This window comes from Eleutherodactylus coqui, chromosome 7 (genome assembly GCF_035609145.1).
Source record: "Eleutherodactylus coqui strain aEleCoq1 chromosome 7, aEleCoq1.hap1, whole genome shotgun sequence".
Classification (NCBI taxonomy): Eukaryota; Metazoa; Chordata; class Amphibia; order Anura; family Eleutherodactylidae; genus Eleutherodactylus; species Eleutherodactylus coqui.
Genome location: NC_089843.1, coordinates 227,664,004 through 227,686,631, shown reverse-complemented (window position 1 = coordinate 227,686,631; position 22,628 = coordinate 227,664,004). Strand labels below are relative to the sequence as shown.

Here is a 22,628-nt window from a genome sequence, read left to right as displayed (position 1 = left end):
AACCAATCACAGCCACTCAATGTCATTTAAATGAACGGCTGTGATTGGTGCATCGAGCGCCGACTCTGATTGGCCGAGTCAGCACTCCTGAACCAATCCGAGCAATCTCTTGCTGGAGGCAGGGATTTCAATCCCCGTTATTAGCAATAGATACTTTGTCAGCTTGACAAGTGCCTGGCAGCCTGCCCGGAGATCCGAAGACCAGCGGCGGGGACCCCGGCGGCGCAGGCTTGGTATTACTTTTTTTTCGGTAGTGCAGCTAGCGCTGCGAAAATCACGGTACCCAGCCGTGCCCCGTTTTCAGCAGCACTGCTAATGCTTCCCATTCATTTCAATGGGCGACGCAGCGCTGAAAACGGGCAAAGATAGAACATGCATCGCATGATGTACAGTTTAGCCTTCTGCTCGCCCGTGTGACCGCCCGCCCCCTATGGGCACGTTTACACGTAACGGAAGCGCTGCGGAATTTCCACGGCAAATTATACATCCAAGACGGAGCCGTAGTTTGTACCGTTTGTGCAGATTTTGACTTGAAATCATCGGTGTGTTCGCAGCACGTACACCGCAGTGACAGTACGTGGTACTCGGTGAGTTATTACATATGGTCATCCCGTACGATACGAGCGTAAATACTATAAGACCGCGGCGTTCTATTTTACGGGCGCGCACAGACCGCTGCACATATGTAATAACGCTCAGACGGGTCTAATACGCAGCGTGTTTACGCCGGTGTGAACGAGCCCTAAGCATATGTCCCTCAGGTGTAGCGGGCGCCGGGAGCGCGCACGCAGGGGGAGCTGGGACGTGCGCGCCCCTGCCGTCGTTGCACAGAAGGGAGGGGGAGCGCGAGTGCGGCGTGTGTAGGAATGTGAGAGCGGAGAGCGTCGAACACAAGGCCTGCCCGTTCTCCGCCGGACCGAGTGCGAGGTGAGTGCGGCCAACCGGGACGAGCGGCGGGCTCTGCGGGGAGCCGCCTGTGTGCGGCCGGCAGTCTAGGCCGGGGCTGCCCGTGGTCGCTGTCCGCTGCTGGACGGGCGCTGTCCAGGGCTGATCTCCACTCCTCCCATAGGGAAGCGCTGCCGCTGGGTGTGACCGGCTGCTAACGGGGCCGGGACGGGTAGAGCGCCCCCTCCGGGCACACGGCGCTTCCTCCGGCGGGCGGAAAGTTACTTGCTGGGGCGGAAGCGCCGGGACGGCTGGAGCGGCCATTGTGCGCCTCCTTAGAGGGGCTTTCCGGGACGGCTGCACCAAAGAGCCCCCCTAACAGGGGAGACCCCGCCGAGGGGTTTGTGTTAACCCTTTCCTCCAGGATCAGGACAGCTGTTGTCATCCGGTGGTCATGTGACTCGATCGCCCCGCGGCTTGTACTGGCGTCACGTGGCGTCTGGATACTGCGTCGCGCTGCGTTTATGCCCTGTTAGTTACCAGTAGACGCCCGTCGTATTGAGTGGCATCTAGTAGACGCCCGTCGTATTGAGTGGCATCTAGTAGACGCCCGTCGTATTGTGTGGCATCTAGTAGACGCCCGTCGTATTGAGTGGCATCTAGTAGACGCCCGTCGTATTGTGTGGCATCTAGTAGACGCCCGTCGTATTGAGTGGCATCTAGTAGACGCCCGTCGTATTGAGTGGCATCTAGTAGACGCCCGTCGTATTGTGTGGCATCTAGTAGACGCCCGTCGTATTGTGTGGCATCTAGTAGACGCCCGTCGTATTGTGTGGCATCTAGTAGACGCCCGTCGTATTGTGTGGCATCTAGTAGACGCCCGTCGTATTGTGTGGCATCTAGTAGACGCCCGTCGTATTGTGTGGCATCTAGTAGACGCCCGTCGTATTGTGTGGCATCTAGTAGACGCCCGTCGTATTGTGTGGCATCTAGTAGACGCCCGTCGTATTGTGTGGCATCTAGTAGACGCCCGTCGTATTGTGTGGCATCTAGTAGACGCCCGTCGTATTGTGTGGCATCTAGTAGACGCCCGTCGTATTGTGTGGCATCTAGTAGATGCCCATCGCAGGCCGGCGGCCGCCATCTGTTTGCGGGGTCGTTAGGAATGGGCTTCCCGATTCAAAAGACTGACTATGTACATTTAGGGGGCGCTCCTCCATCGTGGAAGCGCTGGCAAAATTATTGTGGAACATATGGCGATGCCCCCGCGGTGAATGTGGCGCTATAACCTGTGGCACAGAGTCCGGCTCCTCCTCCTTCCCTGAGGATCAGTCCCGGGGATTTCGCGCCTTGCCCTACAGATATGACTTCTGCCGGAACAGGAAGTCCCAGGTTGCATCGGCCCCTACGTTCCCCCGGACTGTACGCCTTTTAGATGGTCTCCATCTTTTACCGCCCACCATGATCTGCGGCCTCCCAGAAGTCATTGCATCCGTTAGTCGTGATCCGCTGCAGCGTATATGGCAGGACGTGATTGCAGGCTCCATGTGTGTCCGGTGATAAAGGGGGTCACACTTATCACCTCTGAGGGGGGGTGGGGGGGCATTTTTGATGATGTGCAACAAAACTTTTTGAGTTTCAGTTTCCATTGATATCTGAGAGTCAGTGAACGGGAGTTTTGGGGGTCACATCGGGAGGGAGGGCGTCACATCGGGAGGGAGGGCAGGGGGTGACATCGGGGGGCATCTGTAATAACCCGTAAAATTCTCCAGTGGAATTAGGAATGATATAATATAAAGGCCTCCGCTATCTCCGATACATGACTGCTCGTGAAACCAGCATGGAGGTCCCCTTGTGGCCTTGTTCTCTCTGCTTGTGCCGCTCGGGGGGGGGGCTACGTTTTTGTTTTTGGTGGAGAAACTTTTTTAGTAGCCATTTTGAACTCCACTCAGGTTTTTCAAATGGGAAGGGGGTCATGTGATGTATCGGTCGTGGATAGAAGTCCCTCAAACACCCCGGAAGTGTCAGTTTTACCGTCTTTACTTGTTTAAGGGTTAAGACGTTCACAGAAAGTACAACTTCAGAAAAAGGTTTTTATTAATATAGAAATTTAAAATTTGGGGATCCGTAGCTGACGGGCAGACGAGGGTGCAAACCGCGATAACTGACGGGCAGACGAGGGTGCAAACCGCGATAACTGACGGGCAGACGAGGGTGCAAACCGCGATAACTGACGGGCAGACGAGGGTGCAAACCGCGATAACTGACGGGCAGACGAGGGTGCAAACCGCGATAACTGACGGGCAGACGAGGGTGCAAACCGCGATAACTGACGGGCAGACGAGGGTGCAAACCGCGATAACTGACGGGCAGACGAGGGTGCAAACCGCCATAACTGACGGGCAGACGAGGGTGCAAACCGCCATAACTGACGAGCAGACGGGGGGTACAAACCGCCATAACTGACGAGCAGACGGGGGGTACAAACCGCCATAACTGACGGGCTGACGGGGGGTACAAACCGCCATAACTGACGGGGGGTACAAACCGCCATAACTGACGGGGGGTACAAACCGCCATAACTGACGGGGGGTACAAACCGCCATAACTGACGGGGGGTACAAACCGCCATAACTGACGGGCAGACGGGTAGCCTCCCTACGGTTTCTCGCGTCGCCTCCCTACGGTTTCTCGCGTCGCCTCCCTACGGTTTCTCGCGTCGCCTCCCTACGGTTTCTCATTGTTAGGGCTCATTCAAACGATGCGTACATTCCGGCGGACTCGCTCTTTTGGTTTTGCGCGTGTAATCACCGCGTACTTACGCACACAAAAAGATCCAGTAGTCTTCTCCTTCCTTCACACGTAAATATGCCAGTATGAGGAGGATCGCTGTAGAATTACGCAATTCCATTGACTTCAACGGGCTACTTCAGTCTGTAAGGCCGGCTGCACACGAACAGATTTGCATTGCAGAATCCACGGTTGGCATCTGCACCGCAAAATCGACAGCAAGCGCCATTCGTTACATGCCATTTAAAAGCGCTTTTTCCTACACACTGGCAGAATCGAATTGCGATTTCCGCAAGCGGAGGAAAAATCGCAGCATGCTCTAGCTTCCCGCGGATTCCACACACACGGTTTCCATTGAAGATGGGTCGTGCGTACTTGCGTCATCGCCTAGCGACGGTGCGGGGGGAAAAAATTGAAGAAAAGACCTATACTGTGCATGGCAGGCGGTGAGCTGCCGGGTCCATCTGCAATACAGATAAAGACAAGTAGGCGTGTATGCCAGCCGGGCACAGGGCTGAATTCCACCGTGGGCTCCCGCATGCGGAATCCGACCCATTCCTGTGCAGCGGCCTAGTATGGCAGCACCGAGCCCATGTTGGCACAATATTGTAGCACTATATTACATGTGTATAAAGTCAGAGGTGCCCTGATGAACACTGCTGGCTATGTATGGTCTACGGGCATCACAGGGCATGAGGGGCACTACTATTACCCCTCTGCCCTGCAATACAGCAGTCTTTGTATCTCCGGTACCGATACGGTGATATGTTGGCGGTGCGCGGCTGAGTGACATTCTGCTTTGTCGCGCTCCGATTCTCTTCTGCCAGACTTGGTTCCTTGTCGTCTCGGTGATGACGGGTAAGGCCACATTCACACGGGACTGATTTGCTGCAGATTTTCCGTCCTGACTCTTCGTGCGGAATATCCACAGCATTTACAGTAGCGGGCAGGTAGAGGAGGTTCTCGAAAACTTGTCCACACGCTGCGGGAAAACATCCACGCAAACTGCGTGCTGAAATCAACCTGCGGAGGGGATTTAAAGTCCACGGCGTGTCAATCAGAGCAGCCGATCTGCGTGCAAATCCCACCTCTTTAAATGAGGGTGTGAAGCACCAAATGTGCCGATTTTCAGCTGCGGGTGTAGATCGGCCTCACACGGGCGTGAAAATTGCGCAAGATTTGTGCATTGGGAGACATGCAAATCTTGCACAAATATGAAGCTCATTCTTTTTAATGGGGTCATACGCATGAGCGTTTCCCTCCCCCCCTGCATCGCACTGTGATGCGGGAAACAAACTGCGGCACGTCCAATCTTTGTACATGCTCTCACTCTGCCCGTTGTTTTCAATGGGGCATCACACCGTGTACTAACTAGGTGCCCACGATGCGAGGTCTCCCCATTGTAAACAATGGGAGAAACTCTGCTGAGGCCGACAGGATCGCTCCTTCCCCCTAAATGGTTTTGAGATAAAAACATCCGCGGGGAAATCCTATGTTGGCGAGCGTGATATTGGACCGTGATGTACAGCCTGATATGGCGCTCGCCCGTGTGAAGTTAGCATTACTGGCGGGATGCCCTCATTAAGTTCTGCCACGTGTGGCGGCAGCCTCAGAGCAGGTTCACACGGGGCGGGAGGGCTGCAGGATCTACGGTACAAGCATGGTAGATCCGTCCGTGCTAAAATCTCATCCGTGTGTTTAGGACTTTAAATCCAGAGCAGCGCAATTTATACTGCGGATTTCACACTTTAAAATGGGGGGTGAAATTTCAGTGCGTATAGCGTGTGCCCTGCGCGGCCGCGTGACAGGCGGTGAATGGAGTCAATGAAAGTACATGGACTTTCATGGATCCATTCGCGTTAGCGTATAGGTATATGCGTGAAAAAGATGGCAGCATGCTCTATTTCACGGCGTATCATGCAGTGTGCCCTATTTACTATGGGGAGTGTATACAACGCTGGACGTGCGCAATAAATGACATATGGACGGTGATACATAAGCAACACCGCTATGAGATAGAGCAGGGAATTAAAAAAAGACAAAAGTCGCGCTGCGCCTGACCCTGAGCGTGAGAAATACGGCCACATGCAGTACACTCGCCATCACTCATGGGTCCTCACATGGACCAGTACAACACTGTGTGACCCACGCAGCGGTCCATTATCGACATTATTACAGGCGTCCGGCGTATGAGGACAGGTATATAATTATTTAAAATTCTTTAAAATCTGTTTTCTATGTTAGCCCCCAGGTGGGAGAAGAACTTGCGATGGTTTGATCACTCCTACCATAGCATTACGTTATACCGAAATCTGATACAGGTATGCCTTGATAGACATTCTGCAGTGGCAGCACTGGGGTCTTTCAGAAGGCCCCCAACTGCCATGACCTCCGCACGGCAACCTGCAATCTCATCGCGAGGGGCCATACGCGACCTGCGAACATCAATCGGGGCATTTCAATGCTGTTGTCAGAATTGGCGGTATTTAAATGGTTAACAGCTCCGTTGAGCGTCTCTGCTTATCGGAGCTGTTGCAGGCAGGTGTTGTAACAGCCGACACCCACGTTGTTTGTAGCGAGATCACCATGCGATCTCCCTCCATTCACACCCCAAATCTGCAGGACATAACTATACGCCCTACAGCATTAGGGGGTTAACGGTTCACCACGGGAAATTAATTATTAATTTGTGCAACTATTAACAAGAACTTGCAGCTAGTGAACACTTAATTCGTCAGCAAGCCGCACGGACCCGCCTCATTGGTGCTAAGTGGGACCATGCCCTAAATGACTTCTCATACAGCTAATTGCCAAAAGGTATTTCAGTTAGCCTGGGCTCAGACGAGTGTGCTGCAAAATGGTGCGTGTAAAATACAGCTTTTTACCGATTTGTGAGCCGGCATATCGCCGTGTATGGCAGCAATTTTTGTGACTGATGGCTTATCTCCCGCACGCTGTCATGCGAAGTCTGACTTGTTTCGTCTTTTTTCTTCATTTCCTGCTTTGTCGCTTATATAACGCCGCACATACTTATATTTATTATGCACCCACAGAGAGCAATAGGGCTCTATGCACATAACACGCAGTTTAATAGAACATGCTATGTTTTATGGGGGGGGGTTACACACACATGAAATGTATACACAAGTATGAATGGATCATTGAAAATCCAACTCACCGTGTGTAATACACTCTTAAATTACGCTCATGTGATCCTAGCGCTTAAGGAGATGAGAAGTGTGGATTTACACAGCTATTTTCCGAATTAAATAAAGGTATACAAAGCCTGGTTAGTGACAAATCTGTCCTTCTCAACAAAGACTGGTTAGAGCGAACTATTTCTCTATGCAAACAGTTTTCCGCAGACTTGTTATAGCGACGCATGAAGCTAAAGCGGTTTTCCTCAAGTATTGATGCCCTATCCTCAGGATAAGCTATCAATGGTTGATTGGTGGGGGTCAGATTTAGCAGTGGGCAGGTCTCAGCGTGCGGCTCCACGGCTCCATGTGTAACAAGCTGCCGTGCTCTGTGTGCTCTGACCTCTATTATAGGCAGGATTAACTGTTTTTACAATGCGCACCACGAGGCGGTGTCGTCTTTGATCTCCTGTGCATCAGTGAGCCTTAGGGCTATTAGCTTGTTGCCAGTCCACTGGTTGTCCATCCTTGATCCAATTTTGGTAAGCACTAATCACTCCATGCCGGGAGACCCCACAAGGACTGCTGTTTTGGAAATTCTGTGACCCATTCTAATTTGTCAAGGTGACTTCCGACCTTCACGCTTGCTTAATTTTTTGACTTCCAGCACATCAACTCCAAGAACTGACTGTTGACTTGCTGCCTAATATATTTTCCCCCTCAACAGGTATCCTTGTAGGCAGATAATGTTCTGGCTGATGGGTGCGATCACATGGTGGTAGTCGCACACACTTGTATCTGTGCAACGGCTGATGCTTGGCCAGAACCCGAGGCCTGGATGTAAATTAGAGGGTACATAAACTATCAAGAGGACTGTGACTCTCCATGAGCTCATGCAACCACTCGTTCACATCTGCATTAGGACATTCCATCTCTCTGTTCTGTTTGGAACAGAGAAACTGCATTACAACTGAAATGTTCCTGCTCTTTCCTCCCATTGATGTTTTTTTTTTTTTTGGTGTGGAAAACCCAGAGAGCGAGCGTTCCATTAGGTTTCTGTTGTTGCGGTTTTTTGGGGTTTTTTTTTTTCAGAAAAAAAATGGCTGCCCACTGCGTAATCCATTCCGTAGAAGAAAAAAAATGAAGACCTAATGGAACGGAAGCAAACTTGAAAACCTGTTTTTGATTATTTTTGAAAATCCATTGAAGTCAATGCTTTAAAAACGGAACAGTGAGATGGAAAGCCCCAGCGTAGATGTAAATGGGCCCCTTAAAGGGAACCGGTAACCTGCCTAAAGCACTATAAACTAATTTACGGTGCTGTTAGGGCAGGCGACAGGGAGCTGGGTGAGGTGTTTTTCATGCTCTCCCGCTTCCAGGTTCCTGTGGCATCTTCCTGCAAAGTCTGCATGCTGGACGAAAATTTGACTCTCTGCAAGTCCTGTAGACTTGTATGGGAGAGCGTGGGACTCTGTAAAAAGTCTTTTTTTTTTTTTTTTTTTTATAGACTGCCCACGGACCAGGAAGCGGGTGAGTATAACATATACAGCACCCGACTCCTGGTCCCCTACCCTAACGGCACCGTTGGTTAGTTGATGGTGCTTTGGAGATGACCGGGTTCATTAAAAAAAAAAAAAGTTGGCACTTCAGGTTTTCCTGCAGTATATCTTATATTGTTTATTATTTTCTTCATCTAGTAATGGCATATGCAGTCTTTTTAATTGTATTTTTTGCTTTTTTTTAATATGCAATTTTTTTTTTCCACCCTCCCTTTAGCGTTCACCATGGCTACAGAAATGGTCAGCCACCCTAGCGGCAGCAACCTATTTTGTAACAGTGGCAACTTTGGCATTGGCGACATGTACGGCTTGCACGATCTTTCTAAAGCGGAGATGGCGGCTCCTCGGCTCATCATGCTGGCAAACGTTGCTCTGACCGGAGACGTTAGTAACGGCTGCTGCGATTATTCCTTGGATGAAGACCGCCAAATGGCCGAACTGACAACGGTTTATGAAAATAGTTTCTCGGACAGCGATGGGGAAAGGATGGAATTAGAAGAGTCGGACCCAGTGAGCGAGTCCGGCGTGTTTGACACTATGGAAATAGATCCCTCTGAAGTCCAAGAGGAGAAATTACGTGACCAGCAAGCCACAAGCCCGGAAACGCGACCGGAAGGGGCGCCAGAGAACAAAAATCAGACCCTTCCTTCCCGAACTGAAGACAAAACAAAATGTGTAAAAAGCAAGCCCTTCAGGTGCCGACCGTGCCAGTACAAGGCCGAGTCCGAGGAAGACTTCGTTCACCATATCAAGGACCACAGTGCCAAGAGGTTCATTGATCATGACTCCAACAAAGCCGTGCAAGATTCAGGCTCTTGTTCGCCTGAGGAAGTGGACTTCTCGAAGGGACCGATCCTATGCGACCGATGCGGTTACAACACCAACCGTTTTGATCACTATTTGGCCCATTTAAAGCACCACAGCAAAGCTGCCGACAACGAGCGGGTTTACAAGTGCACCATATGTACCTATACAACCGTTAGCGAATACCACTGGAAGAAACATCTCCGAAACCATTTCCCGAGGATTGTCTACACGTGCTCGCAGTGCTCCTATTTCTCTGATCGCAAAAATAACTATATTCAACATATAAGAACACATACAGGTAATGTTTCATAACCCGTAAGCTAGTTAAAGGGGTTTTCCAGGGAGAAGAGTATTGATCATTATCCTCAGGACTGGTCATCAATAGTTGATCGGCTGGGGGCCGTCACTCGGGGCCGATCAGCTGAGCGGACGTATGCTGTCAGCGCTGCAAATGCACAGAGGGGCAACGCGAGCCGTGCCTACAGTTACAAGCGCCGGCCACTTCACTTCCGCTCCGATCCCTGTGTAATTGCTCACTGTCAGGGGGCGCACGATCAGCTGATCAGTTAGGGCCGATCAACTATTGATGACCAGTCCTGAGGATAGATCGTCATTAGTATTCTCCCCTTCTAAACCTGCCACTCTGAGCGCTGACTCAAGCGCTGATTACTTTGTATTGCTGGCAGTTAAAGGGCTTCTATGTAAATATGTCATTCATTTTCTAAGGCTGCTCTCACAGACACGGGTTTTTTTTTCAATGTTTAGTGTTTGATTTCAATAGGGCTTCTCAGATGAGCGCTCGTATGCGGTGTTTCTAACTCTGCGATTTTTCAAGCGCTGTCTTCTCTATTTTAGTGCATTTCGGCAGGATTTTAATTTAATTTTTTTCAATGCACCTCATCGCTCATTGTAAGGCTAGGTTCACACAGGGCGGATTTGCCGCGGTTTTGCCGCGTGGAATTTCGACGCGGCAAATCCGCCCGCGGCCGCTAATCTCGGGATTAGCCAGCCATGTGGATGAGATTTCTCAGAAATCTCGTCCACACGGGACGGCCAATCCGCTGCGGTAAGTCCGCAGCCGCGGTTTCAGAATATGCAGCATGTCTATTTACTTTTCTTTTTTGTTTATTTTCGTCGCGGCCGTCCTCTCCTCTGTGGAGCGCCGGCCGCAACGGAAAAGCGAGCGGCCGGGCCGCTTCAGAGCCGCCCCGGCTTAAACCACGGCGGTTCTCCCGGCGGAAAGCTCGCGGTTTTTGCTGCGGCCAAACTGCGAGATTTCCGACGGGAATCCGCCGTGTGTGAACCCAGCCTAATGGTGGGGTGTATTAAACGCTGGCTAAAATGTTTGAAAACGCGTTAAAACGCTGCGTTTTAGCAAACGAACGCCACTCTCACTTAAGCGTTTGTAAAAACGCTGTATTTTTTACGCAACGCTTTACTACGCGCAGAGCTGCGTTTTTGTGTTTACCTGCCTTTTTACTGTGTATTTTTGTGCAGTAACAACGCAAGCAGTTGATGTAACTTTTTTATTTTTTTCACCTCCCAGCGGTATAGTAATCTGCATTACAAAACAGTGTCACACATTATTGCGTATTTACAATGTTGCTTACGCAACCCAGTCATTTCAGTGAGCGGTGCAGTGCGTGAAATACCGCTACAATGGCGAAAATAGAATATTGCAAAATCTGCAACAAATCTCTGCCCAAATCTACATGTGTTAGATAGGCTTGTCGCAGATTTTAGTGTGATTTGCTGTGACATTGACCCCACTCATTAAAGGGGGTTTAATCAGCTGTAAAAACCCCGCAGCAAACAATTGACCTGCTGCATATTTACAAGTTGCAGCACATCTCGGCTCTGCACTGCTTTTTCTGAACCGTTGACTAGATTTGTTAACTCAGCCTCGTGGCTTAAGGGGAGATTCAGACGACCGTATATCGGCTCGGCTTTCATGCCGAGCCGATATACGGTGTCCTCATCTGCAGGGGGGGGATGGAAGAGCCAGGAGCAGGAACTGAGCTCCCACCCCCTCTCTGCCTCCTCTCCACCCCCTCTCCGCCCCTCTGCACAATTTGCAATGAAAGAAGGCGGGGCTAAGTTCAGAGAATTAGCCCGGTGCCGCCTCTCTTCATTGCAAATAGTGCAGAGGGGTGGAGAGGAGGCAGAGAGGGGGTGGGAGCTCAGTTCCTGCTCCTGGCTCTTCCATCCTCCCGCTCGTCTGTAAAGATTCGGCTTCCGGCGCGGGTGACAGGTGAGTTGCGGCGGGGAGCGGGGGAGAGAGAGCTCACCCCTCCCCGCCGACCCCCGAATCTTAAGAGACAAGCGCTCGAGAGTAGTTAGCCTTAGCGAGTATACTCGCTCATCTCTATTAATGATCTCTGTTTTACATGTATATCTTCATATCTCCAACTGAGTTCTTTGTGTTCTGTTACTTGCAGGTGAACGGCCTTATCAGTGTGTGATGTGTCCATATTCAAGCTCACAGAAAACTCATCTGACGAGACACATGCGGACTCACTCAGGTGGGTGACAGATTGGGCCTCATATATGACTTATCTCTGACATGACGGGTGGATGCGGATCCAGCAGAAACTCTTAGAAGAAACGATGATCTAAACCTGCATGATGTCGACCACATACCTTTATTATAAAGTGTCTACTTCCTCAGATATTTGACTAATGTGTGAGCCGCAGAATCTCACAATACGGCAATGTTGGTAAACGGTGATGCAGTCCAAGGGGGGGAAAAATAGTTTTTGCTTTCAGAATATTTTACTTCATCCGTCTGCAGATCTGAAAAAGGATTTTTACACCACGTATGCCTCTACACTAAGGTCGTTATGCACACGGCCGAGATAGGGCTTATATCCATGCGCGGGTTTGAATTCTGGGATCCGTGTGGTATACCCACGCGGATGATCCAGGGTTCAAGCTGCCCATAGGCAATTAATGGGCGCGCGCAGCTTACTTAAAGCATGCAGGTTTGTTTTCTGGACAATGCGGTGCGGAAAACAAATTGCAGCATGCTGTTTTTTGCTGCAGGACCCGCGGGGAGAGCTTCCATTGAAGTTAATGGAAGCAGGCCGCTCTGCAGGACACCTGGAACTGTCACTGCGGGAAAGCAGGAGATTAAAAAAAAACAAAACTCCACTGCGCATGTGCGAGGGGCGTGCCGTGCGGCTTCCCCGCCCACATGCGCGGAGGAGACGCTGGGCGACTCGCACACGTCCGGAATGTCCTCATGCCGCAGTGGGAACTACGCAGATCCCGGAATTCAAACCCGCCCGTGGACATGAGCCCTTAGGCTTCATGTCCACTAGGAAATTCGGGCCCGCGTGGATTCTCCATGCAGAATCCCACAGCGGGTCCCTCCTTTCCCGCAGAGATGAGGCCTATAAATTGATAATACTCACCTGTCTGGACGCTGCGGGTTCCTGTCCGTCACGGCCGGATCTTCCTTCTGCCCGGTGGATGTGCCTGTGCACTCTTTTTTCTTTTTTTTTTTATGAATGCCTGCTTTCCTGCAGCAGAGCAGAAATTCAGCTGCGGGTCTGCCGCGGATACGGACGGCTTCCATAGGCTTCAGTGGAAGCCTGCGGCAGCCGTCCGTGCGGGAGTCCCGCAGAAAATGGAGCATGCTGCGGGTGGTTTCCCGCACGTGCAATCTGCGCGGCAGGGTAAAATGACATCCGCAGGTATTTACTTACATGCGGGTGTCCAATGCATCCCTATGGACGCGGATCACGCGTGCGGGACACCCGCACGGATTTGCTAAATCCATTTTCCTTGTGGTCATGAGGCCTTAATTGCACGAATATGAACCCCGTTCTTTTGAATGGTGTCATACACATGAGCTATTTTTTTTTTTTTTGTTCACCACATTTCGGTGAAGGGACAAAATCGCAGCACGTTCCATCTCTGGGCATTTCCTTGGAACGCATCACCCACTGCTTTGGTCCCTGAAGTGATGCAAGGCGCTTTTAACACAAACCGTCTCCGATCCGTGGGGACATCACATGTTAGCAAGCGCGATGGCACAGCCTGATATCACACTCGCCCGTGTGAAATTAGTTTAAGGGGATGCTCACATGTGGCCGCTGCGCTCAGATTTTCTGCAGCAGGATTGGTACCTTATTGCAGTAGCGGCACAGGGAATGGGGTTTTGAGAAATCTCCTTCACATGTTGCTAACGCTGCAGTGTTATTGACCTGTAGTGCGGGTTTTAAATCCAAGGAAGCGTGTCCATTTGTGCCGCGGATTTGCAGAGTGGATTTCACCCCTTCAGTCTGTAGCAGAACCTGAAATTGGTATTTTATACAACACAAGTACCGATTTTCTGCTTTATAAAAGATTCTCAACAAGATGGGCGCAACAATAGCGCAGCTCGGAGTGATATCTGTTCTATTTAGAAAATGGAAACCGAACAAGATGAAAGCAGATCGAAAGCTTTTTATTTGCTTGTCATATTTAAAGGGAAAAAAAAAATCCATCAAAATCAGTGGGGTAAAAATAACACCCGTTAAAGGGGGATTTCGGTTAGTGGAGGAAATTACAGATTTTCCCCCATCTGCTGGATAGGCGAAAACTGATAGATCGGTGGGGGTCCAACTACTGAGACTTTCACCTATCCCAAAAACAAGGGACCCATCTCCTCGCCGCTTTGCAATGCAGGATCCCTTCTCAGTATTATAATATTGTAGTGGCAAATGGGCCGATTGTCACACATGTGCCGCCGCGACTCTATTCATTTTAAAAAGGCAGACAGTTAGCTCAGCGCAAAGCTTGGCTATATTCATTAGCCCTGTTGCAATGAATAGAGCTGCGGCCACGCATATGTGACAATCGGCCCATTTGCTGCTACACTATGGAAATGTGACAAATGGATTCTGCGTTGCCAAGTAGGGCATTGGACTCCCACCTACCAATCATTTTTTTTCCATTTCTCTCCACTTAAAATTTTTAAAAAGTTTTTCAGTACATTAAATAGCACCATTGAAAAATACAAGTTGTCCCGCAAAAAACAACAAGCCCTCATACAGCGACAACGATGATAAATAAAGGAGTTACGATTTTTTTAAAGGGGGGAGGAAAAAACGAAAATGGAAAAACAGAAAAAAGCTCAGTCACGAAGGGGTTAATGTACTTTTTGCGCCCACAAGGGATGTTTATTTGCGCACTGCACACAGACACCCTAATTGAAATGACTAATTCATCTGCGTTCCAGATTCGTTCTTTTTTTTTTCCCAGTGGAATTCCGCAGTGTATTATGCATCTCTTTGACTATTGCGTGTATAATGACTATTGTGTGTACATTTGTGCAGCCCCCCATTGACTTCCATGGGGACTTTTGGTGCACAAATGTGCAGAAAAATAGAGCACGCTGCGGGGGGGGGGATTGTTAATAGGCAGTCTGCTAAGGTAGCCTTGTGGCCTTTCAGAATGACCCCGGCTGCCATGACACCTGTACGGCTCCCTGCGATCTCACACGGGTGGGCCGTACGGGACCCCCGAACTTTATTAAGGGGATTTAAATGCTGCTGTTAGAATTGACAGTGGCATTTAAAGGGTTAATAGCCGCGATTGGCCGCATGCTGTATTGCAGCGGAATACATACACCAACACTGCAGGACATAAATGTACGTCCTGGAGCAGGACGGGGTTAAACGGTCCCATACACAGCAGAAAAGGTGTAAAGCCTGCGTGAATGAGCAGTGATGCGCGGTGGGACTTGTTGCACCGCTGTCTGTGGGTATTGTGTGCGCTTTCTTCCCAAACCTATTATGTTAGTCAGAATCCTACTCAGGAGCAACAACTCCCAAAAAACATTGTCCGATGGGCGGCCCAGCTGGTTCAAGGTCCTGATTTAACACCTTAAGAATCAGAGCGGCTTGGTCCTGAATGACCCGACCTTTAACCCTTTGTTGTTTTTACAACCCCGTAGGCTGCTAATATACAGCAGCATTGTTGGCCTGCGCTTACAGACTCACCAAAAATGCACCTTTTAAAAAAAAATTTAAATCCCTGTTAATTATTTACAAAGCAAAACGTGCGTTTTTGGTGCGTCTGTAAACGCAGATGAAACCACTTAGGGCTCCTGTCCACGGGCGATAGTTCATTGCGTTATCCGCAGCTATAATCCGGCCGCGGGCAACGCAGTGAATGCTTTCCATTGCATTGCAATGGAAAGCGCAGCCCCGACATCGAGTGGAGAATCCTATTGCTTCACGGCTCGTGGGATTCAAATCGTGGCATGCTGCGACTTGCTGTGATTCTCCGCGATGGGCCTATCTGTCAGATGGGCTCACCACAGAGACCTGACAACTCGCTCCCCTGCGGCGGAATATCGCTAGTGATATCCCGTCACGACCATGGACAGGGGCCCTAACTCTTATTCAGCTACCAAAATAAAAACTATAGCCAGAGGTAAATTTAAATGTTTTATTTTTTTTTTAAAATGACCTTGTTACAAGTGTAGCTGGGCACGCTGTGGGCTGATCTGGCCCTGTCGGTCACGCTGCTGCCTCCCTCAGTGAGTGCTGTGTGATGGACCATGCAGAAGTACGGCGTGTGCTCCTTAGAGGGGACAGTCACATATGGGGTATTGGCTATAGGTGGCGCTGGAGGCCGTTGTCTTCCTCCTTGGTGTCCTATATTTAACCCTTCAGATTACATAGAGTAGATTAATCAAGTACTTAATAACGTAACTTCACCCAAAGTTTTCTTTTGCACTTTTTGTCACAACTGGAGAATTCTCTGTTGAAGGCCACATGTGGCCCCTAAACTGTTAAGTTCTTGTTTTATTTCAACTTTGCAGAATTTATGGAAGTTTTAGTTCAAATATTAACCGTTAAATGTCCTAAATGTTTCATCAGTTCTAGTCTTTATAGTAACTGTATAAGGCCGTGTTCACATTTATAATGGAAGGCCCAATGCAATGCTCTGTCACACAGAGGTCACCAGTGGCACCTGATGCGCCACGTTCACTTATAATGGGGCCCGGCACAGTGCACGTTCCACCATTTTTCCCACAGAATTTGTGACGGATGCTGTGATGCAGGTGTGAACAGCGTATAATAGTAGTTTGGCCTCCTGAAGTACTTGATCCAAAAAGCCTCAGCTATACGTTAATGGAGTTTCCTGTGAAGCCTATTGGTGTCGTATCTTCTAAATGGGCCACCACTGTTGGGAGTCTGGGTTGGAGGACAGTGCAGTACCAGGTACTGCTGTGTATACTGACACTCCGCTGTGCCTAGATGAACGCTGAGGCTGGAATGCTTCAGAGATCGCCACAGTCACTGTGTCCTTCCGACCCCCATCACCAGCATGGATAAGGTTAGGCTCTTGTGTGTGAAAACCCTTATACCACTAGGATTGTGGTAGATTGAGGTTGGTTTTGGACTGTACCATCCTAAAGGGGGGTTGTACAGCTCGAAACGATTGACTATCCTCCGGCTAGGTCAGCAGGGCTCCGCCACCAATGACTCCCGATCAGCTGTTCACCAGAGCCGGTGCGCTTGTACACCGAGTTGATGTGTGCCGGAAGCACTCGGCTCTGTACACACTGGTGTGGCTCAGCTTGTTATTGCAGGCACAGTTCCCATTCACTTCAATAGGAGGTGAGCTTGCAATACCATGCTGGACCACTGCGGTATGTACGGAGCTGTGTGCTTCAGGCCTTATACACGGACACAGTGGCCTGGTGAACAGTGGATTGGCAGTCCCAGTCAGCAGACACCAACCCATCTGCTGTTGATGATCTGCCCCCGGTATAGGTCGTGACAAGATTTTCAAACTTCCACAATCCTTATCCGGATCTCTCTATAAAGTCATTGAATTGCTGCTGTTTTGCTTCTTATAACCTCAGAGCAGACCTCCTACTGCAGCTTCTGTCGTAGGTCTGGCAGAAAGCACCGGAAGAGAGTTCTGCATGCAGCACTTTTTTCTTCCGTCCAAAAGTTCGGCGGACCCCTTTGTAGTCAGTGGGGCCCGCCCGGCCGTTCAGCTAACCCGTGCATCTCTACTCCAGCTCAGTGCTGCTGCGCGATGTCATGTAGATGTCATGTAAATGTTTGTAGACCTGTCATGAATGTTATGTCCTCTTTTAACAGTAAATCTATGTTTTTTTTCTTAACCACGCCTTCACTGGAGCAGCTGGGTATGGATTTTTATTCCTATGTGATATTTGCATGTTTTCTCACTTTTGTTTATCTGTTTTGTTACACTTTAGGCCCTGGCTATATGTATGTATCTGTCACACCTTGTATGATGTAGCAAATGTAGCTGCAACTTTCTGAAGATTTTGGCATTTGTAATGTCCTCAGGGAAGAATGCCAATTTCTTGGAAAACCCTTACCGATTGGTCATGCCAGCTAGGAATCTGTGTTCATTACGGAAAAGTCGGGCACAGAGTCTACTTAATAGGATGGCATGATAGATTCTGGCAACCGTGTTGCTCTAATACCGTCTGCCCCCTAATCGTCACCCATATAATCATGGCCTTAAAGTCCAAACGTGTAACGTGTTTTGCGCCGTACATTTGTTGTTAATCCTTTTTTTTTTTATTGACCTTTTTAATAATTTTATTTCATTTTGGTCATTTAGGTGAAAAGCCATTTAAATGCGAGCAGTGCAGTTACGTTGCATCAAATCAGCACGAAGTGACGAGACACGCCAGGCAAGTCCACAACGGACCTAAACCGCTAACGTGTCCACACTGTAACTACAAGACCGCTGACCGCAGCAACTTCAAGAAACACGTGGAGTTACACGTTAATCCGAGACAGTTCATGTGCCCCGTTTGTGACTACGCCGCGTCCAAGAAGTGTAACTTGCAGTATCACATCAAATCCAGGCATTCTGGCTGCACCGACATCTCCATGGATGTTTCCAAAGTGAAACTCCGAACGAAAAAAGGGGACGCAGTCAGTTCAGACGTCAATTCAAACAAACAAGAGGACAATGAAAACTCTAATGCTGAGAGCGAGCCTCCCGAAAAGCAAGCTGAAGTTATACCTAAAGCTGATAAGGAGAAATGCATCAAAGTTAAGCAGGCTTCCATTCCTCCCGTCGGTCAGATCACGACACGAAGCCACAAGCCCAGTTCCTCGAAGATTGAAGAAGATACAACTGCTGATACAAATGCTGATAAAGGCAAATGTGCTAAAAGGAAATCAAGTGTGGTATCTGAGAAGCCAGCGAAGGTGAACGATATGCAAAATGCCAACCTAAAGAAGAGGAGGTTGGGACAAAAAAGTAAGCATGCCCATGACATTCCTAGAAAAGCAGTCGGTGCCGGTAAATCAGAGAAACAGAAAGTTTCCTTGAAGAAGACTAATCTTAAGAAACCTTTAAAAAATAAACACAAGAAGAAGACCGTGTCGGCCAAGACCTCCACTTCCAAAAAAGCATCCGGTAAGTCAACGACTGAGAAAGAGAAAGCCGGTGAAGATTCGGAGGGTATCGAGTTAAAGGACCCTGTAGATGGGAACACAGATGTACCGCTGACAGGAAACGGTCTCCTGTCTTGGACAGATCCGACACAGGAAGAAGTCACAACCAGCACAACTGCAACAGAGGGCAGCGACTTGGATGCAGAAAGCAAGACAGAAGAAAGCACAGTTAGCGATGCATCTCTGCCTGACCCTACCGTTAACTGGGATGACTCTACTGTTAACTGGGACTTGTCTACCATTAACCCAGAGTCCTCTACTGTTAACCGGGACTCGTCTACGGTTAACCCGGACTTATCTACCGTTAACCCGGACTTGTCTACCATTAACCCAGACTCCTCTACCGTTAACCGGGACTCGTCTACCATTAACCCAGACTCCTCTACCGTTAACCCAGACTTGTCTACCATTAGCCCAGACTCCTCTACCATGGAAATAACACTGGAATCTGACCCGTTGCTCTCCGAGAAGAACTCTGACATAAAGAAAGTTAATGAGCTCGATCCTAACTCTGTAATAAGCCCAATTACTGATGAACCAGTTCTGGAGACGCAAAGTGCACCTGATACACAGCCCTCCAGCGTTTCTTCTCCAACAGAAGAGTCTGAACCCATTCCTGAAGTACACTGTAATACTGAGGTGAGCGTCTCCCATTGCAGCGACTCCGCAAGCGAGGAAGACGGAAATCTCAATGATTCTGCATCGAATAGTAGTTTAGAAGGGCGTGCAGGGCCCGAACAAATAACCCCAAGTGACGAGACCGAACAATGTCCCTCTGCAGCAACTACACAAAGCATAAGCGATTGTGAGCCAAAGGAAACTGCGCACGCACAATGCGAGGCTGCCGGTCACGAAGCGCTGGACATTGAGGAGGACGAGGGAATCCATAGCCACGAAGGCAGCGATATCAGCGATAATGTATCAGAAAGGAGCGACGACTCTGGTTTAAACGGTTTACAGTCCCCACAAGAGACTTTAGAATCACGGCCTCTCCTTGAAGTGCCTTCTGCCTCCACCAGCGTCGCTAACGAAAACTTTGTGTGCATTTTTTGCGACCGTGTGTTCAAGAAAGCAGAAGAATATACGAAGCATCTGAAACGCCATTTGGTCAATGTTTATTACCTTGAGAAAGCAGCACAAAATTGATAAGTTACAAACAAATCTGCGTTCCACGGACGCGGCGTCTACACTGCTATTTGATGATCGGGGTCTTCCACAATGTTATGGGCTTCGCAGGATCGCTTACAAATGGCGTAAGATTCCCCCTGTGGCGAAAGACCCGGACCGATTACCAGATACTTCTACTGTTTGGGGTTTTTACTCTTTTAGGCAGTATTCCACATCAGCTTTTAGTGGTCCTGCTCAGAGGAGGCCTGTTACCACAAACTGAGGGGGTTTTATTGTATATATCGAAATAGATCATGGTTTCAACCATTGAAGCTCCAGGCAATACAGTAGAATGGGAGGAATCTCCGAACCGAAATCATTCAGTTGTGCGTGAAAGTGGAAAATATCAGTTTGCTCAATTCCTACATACAATGAAAAAACAAAAAAATATATTTATGGCGGCGCTTTCAGGATAAAGTGCAACGGCGTGTCCGCAACATTTTATTACAGAGTTTATAAAGTTGGGTAAAGTTTTTGTTTCCCTCTTTCTGGCCTGTTCATATTTGGATCAGTTCTGCTTTCACTGTTTATATGTATGCTGAAGGAAAACCGATGATGGAACTGATCCAGTTTTCACAGGGATTAGTCCCCCAAACCTCCAATTCCCCTCCCCCCTCCCCCTTTTTTTTTTTATACTTTCTTGGACCACCAAAGGGGCAGATTTGCTATTGAAAAATTGTTCGTTTTTTGGCAAAATTTGCACCAGAAAACTATCTTACATCTTTTGCACCACATTTACAATTGGTTTTAGACAAAACCTTTCAACATGGGGTGTGGCCTAAACCCAACATTGGGGCAAACTTACTAAATGATAGCTAATTGTGCCAGAAAGCTATCTTACAGGTTTTGCACCACATTTGGGTTTTAGATGCTATTGGACACTTTTACACTTTTTTTCCCCCTCTTTCCTTCCCCTTTTTTCTTAAAAAGTGTGATGGCCTACACTTGTAATCATGCACAACTAATAGATGGTATAAAGTCTAGTCGGTCCGCTAGGATGCGGGAGCCGATCAGCAGGGTCTGCTAGGATGCTGCTGCAACTAAATAAATGATTTTGTGCATAAGATATAAGTCCTCTGAAGAGAGAAAAGATTTTTTCAGGTGTTTTTTTTTTTTTTTGCACTTTTTATTAAAAAAATGTATTTTTTTTCTAACCTGATTCTTAGGGTACGTCCACACAGAACAAACATGGAGAATCTGCAGTTTTTTTTCATTTCATAAATACTGCAGGTTTGCATTGCAAAGGGTTAAATCTGCAACGTAAATTGACATGCAACGGCTTAGAAATCTAATCTTCCACGCACCTTACATACAGACTATTTTCCACAGTGTTTGCTTATGTCTCATATACTACTGTAAGTGCTATGGATCCTCCAAAGAGGACCTACCCCTTAGGCCTCCTTCACACAGGCGACAGTCACACGATTTTCACACGTTGCGACAGTACTACAAATCGCATGTATGTGAAGCCCATGCTTTGCTTTACATTTGTGATGTTTTGTAGCATGCGACATTGCGAGTGAAAAACCTCATGGGTTTCGCGATATGCACGTGACCTGCGATGTTTTGTAGCCCATGTTTCCCCATGGAGCCTTCCTCACTGTTGCATAGCATCGCACGAAAAAACACGATGCAACTTCGGCAGTAGGAAATCCCACTGTCAAAGCCCTAAAGTAAGCCCTGGCTGCAGGAAAAAAAAAAAAAATACATCACCTAAGAGGCGCTGTCACCTCCGACGCTGGTCTACCCTGAAGCTCCCTGGCACTTGCTTGAAGTCCTCTGCCAACCCCTCCTGGATTGGGCTGGCTGTGATTGATTGGGCTCCGTGGTTCAGCCAATCAGAGTCAGTGCTTGTTGAACCAATCACAGCCAATGAATGAATGGCTGTGATTGGTTCATCGAGCGCCGGCAATGATTGGCTAAGCCAGGGCGCTCGTGAACAGATCACGGGTGGGGATTTTGAGCCTCCAATTCAGGAAGGGCTGGCAGAAGACTAAAGAGGACACCCGCGTTGGAGATAACGGCGCCTAAATTATATATATATATATATATATATATATATATATATATATATATATATAATATATATATATATATAACTTTTTTTTTTTTTTTAAACTGCATCTAGGGCTTATATTTTAAGGCACGCAAATCGTGCTATAAAGTCACACAACTTTGTAGCGCTACAAAATTGTGCAGGAAAACGCAGCAATATTGCAAGGACCACCAATGAGAAATCGCTGCGATTTTCTTGCGGCCATGGTGTCACCGTGTGAAGGAGGCCTTGGGGTACCATCACACCCCCCACAAATTCGCAGCGGCCCCGGTTTTGGTTGCAGATCTGTTGTGGGTTTTAACCCTTATATTCCAAGGGTTGAGATGTGCAGCATAAATAGGCACGCCGCCGATTCATTGCAGAAACTTTCCACATAAGGGCGATTTTTGCGGTCCCCTTCGCATGGCTTGTGCAGCATTTCCGGGGTCTGTGAAGGCAACCTTGGAGTTTTGGGTTGGTTTGTAATGTACTAGCAATGAACGTGGGGTTTGCAGCCATCCTATTTATGTAACCTTGTTTTGAGGGTGCAGAATGCACCCTAACCCGGACGGAAGGTAACGTTTGTCGTAGTATAATGTAGGAGAAGTCATTATAATGCTTTAAGGATATATCATGTTGCACATTACTTTTTACTTTACCTATGCAGTTTGTACAGATTTTCTAGTTATTGTGTGTTTAGCTGAGAGGCCAAAGTCCTTTTTATTCTTCCCTCTGTGGATATTTAAAATGTAGGTGCAAACTCTCCAGTTTGACCACAGGGGGCGCTGTAGAAGTTAAC

The 22,628-nt window shown here is 48.5% G+C and overlaps 1 protein-coding gene across 1 annotated transcript; it reads left to right on the top strand.

The window, feature by feature from the left end:
- Window positions 1-833: 833 nt before the first annotated feature.
- REST (RE1 silencing transcription factor) lies at window positions 834-21,841 on the top strand. The gene is made up of 4 exons (XM_066574516.1): window positions 834-927; window positions 8,589-9,476; window positions 11,617-11,700; window positions 17,780-21,841. The coding sequence occupies exons 2-4, from the start codon at window positions 8,597-8,599 to the stop codon at window positions 19,771-19,773; spliced, it is 2,958 nt and encodes a 985-aa protein (XP_066430613.1). The 5' UTR covers window positions 834-927; window positions 8,589-8,596; the 3' UTR covers window positions 19,774-21,841.
- Window positions 21,842-22,628: the final 787 nt, after the last annotated feature.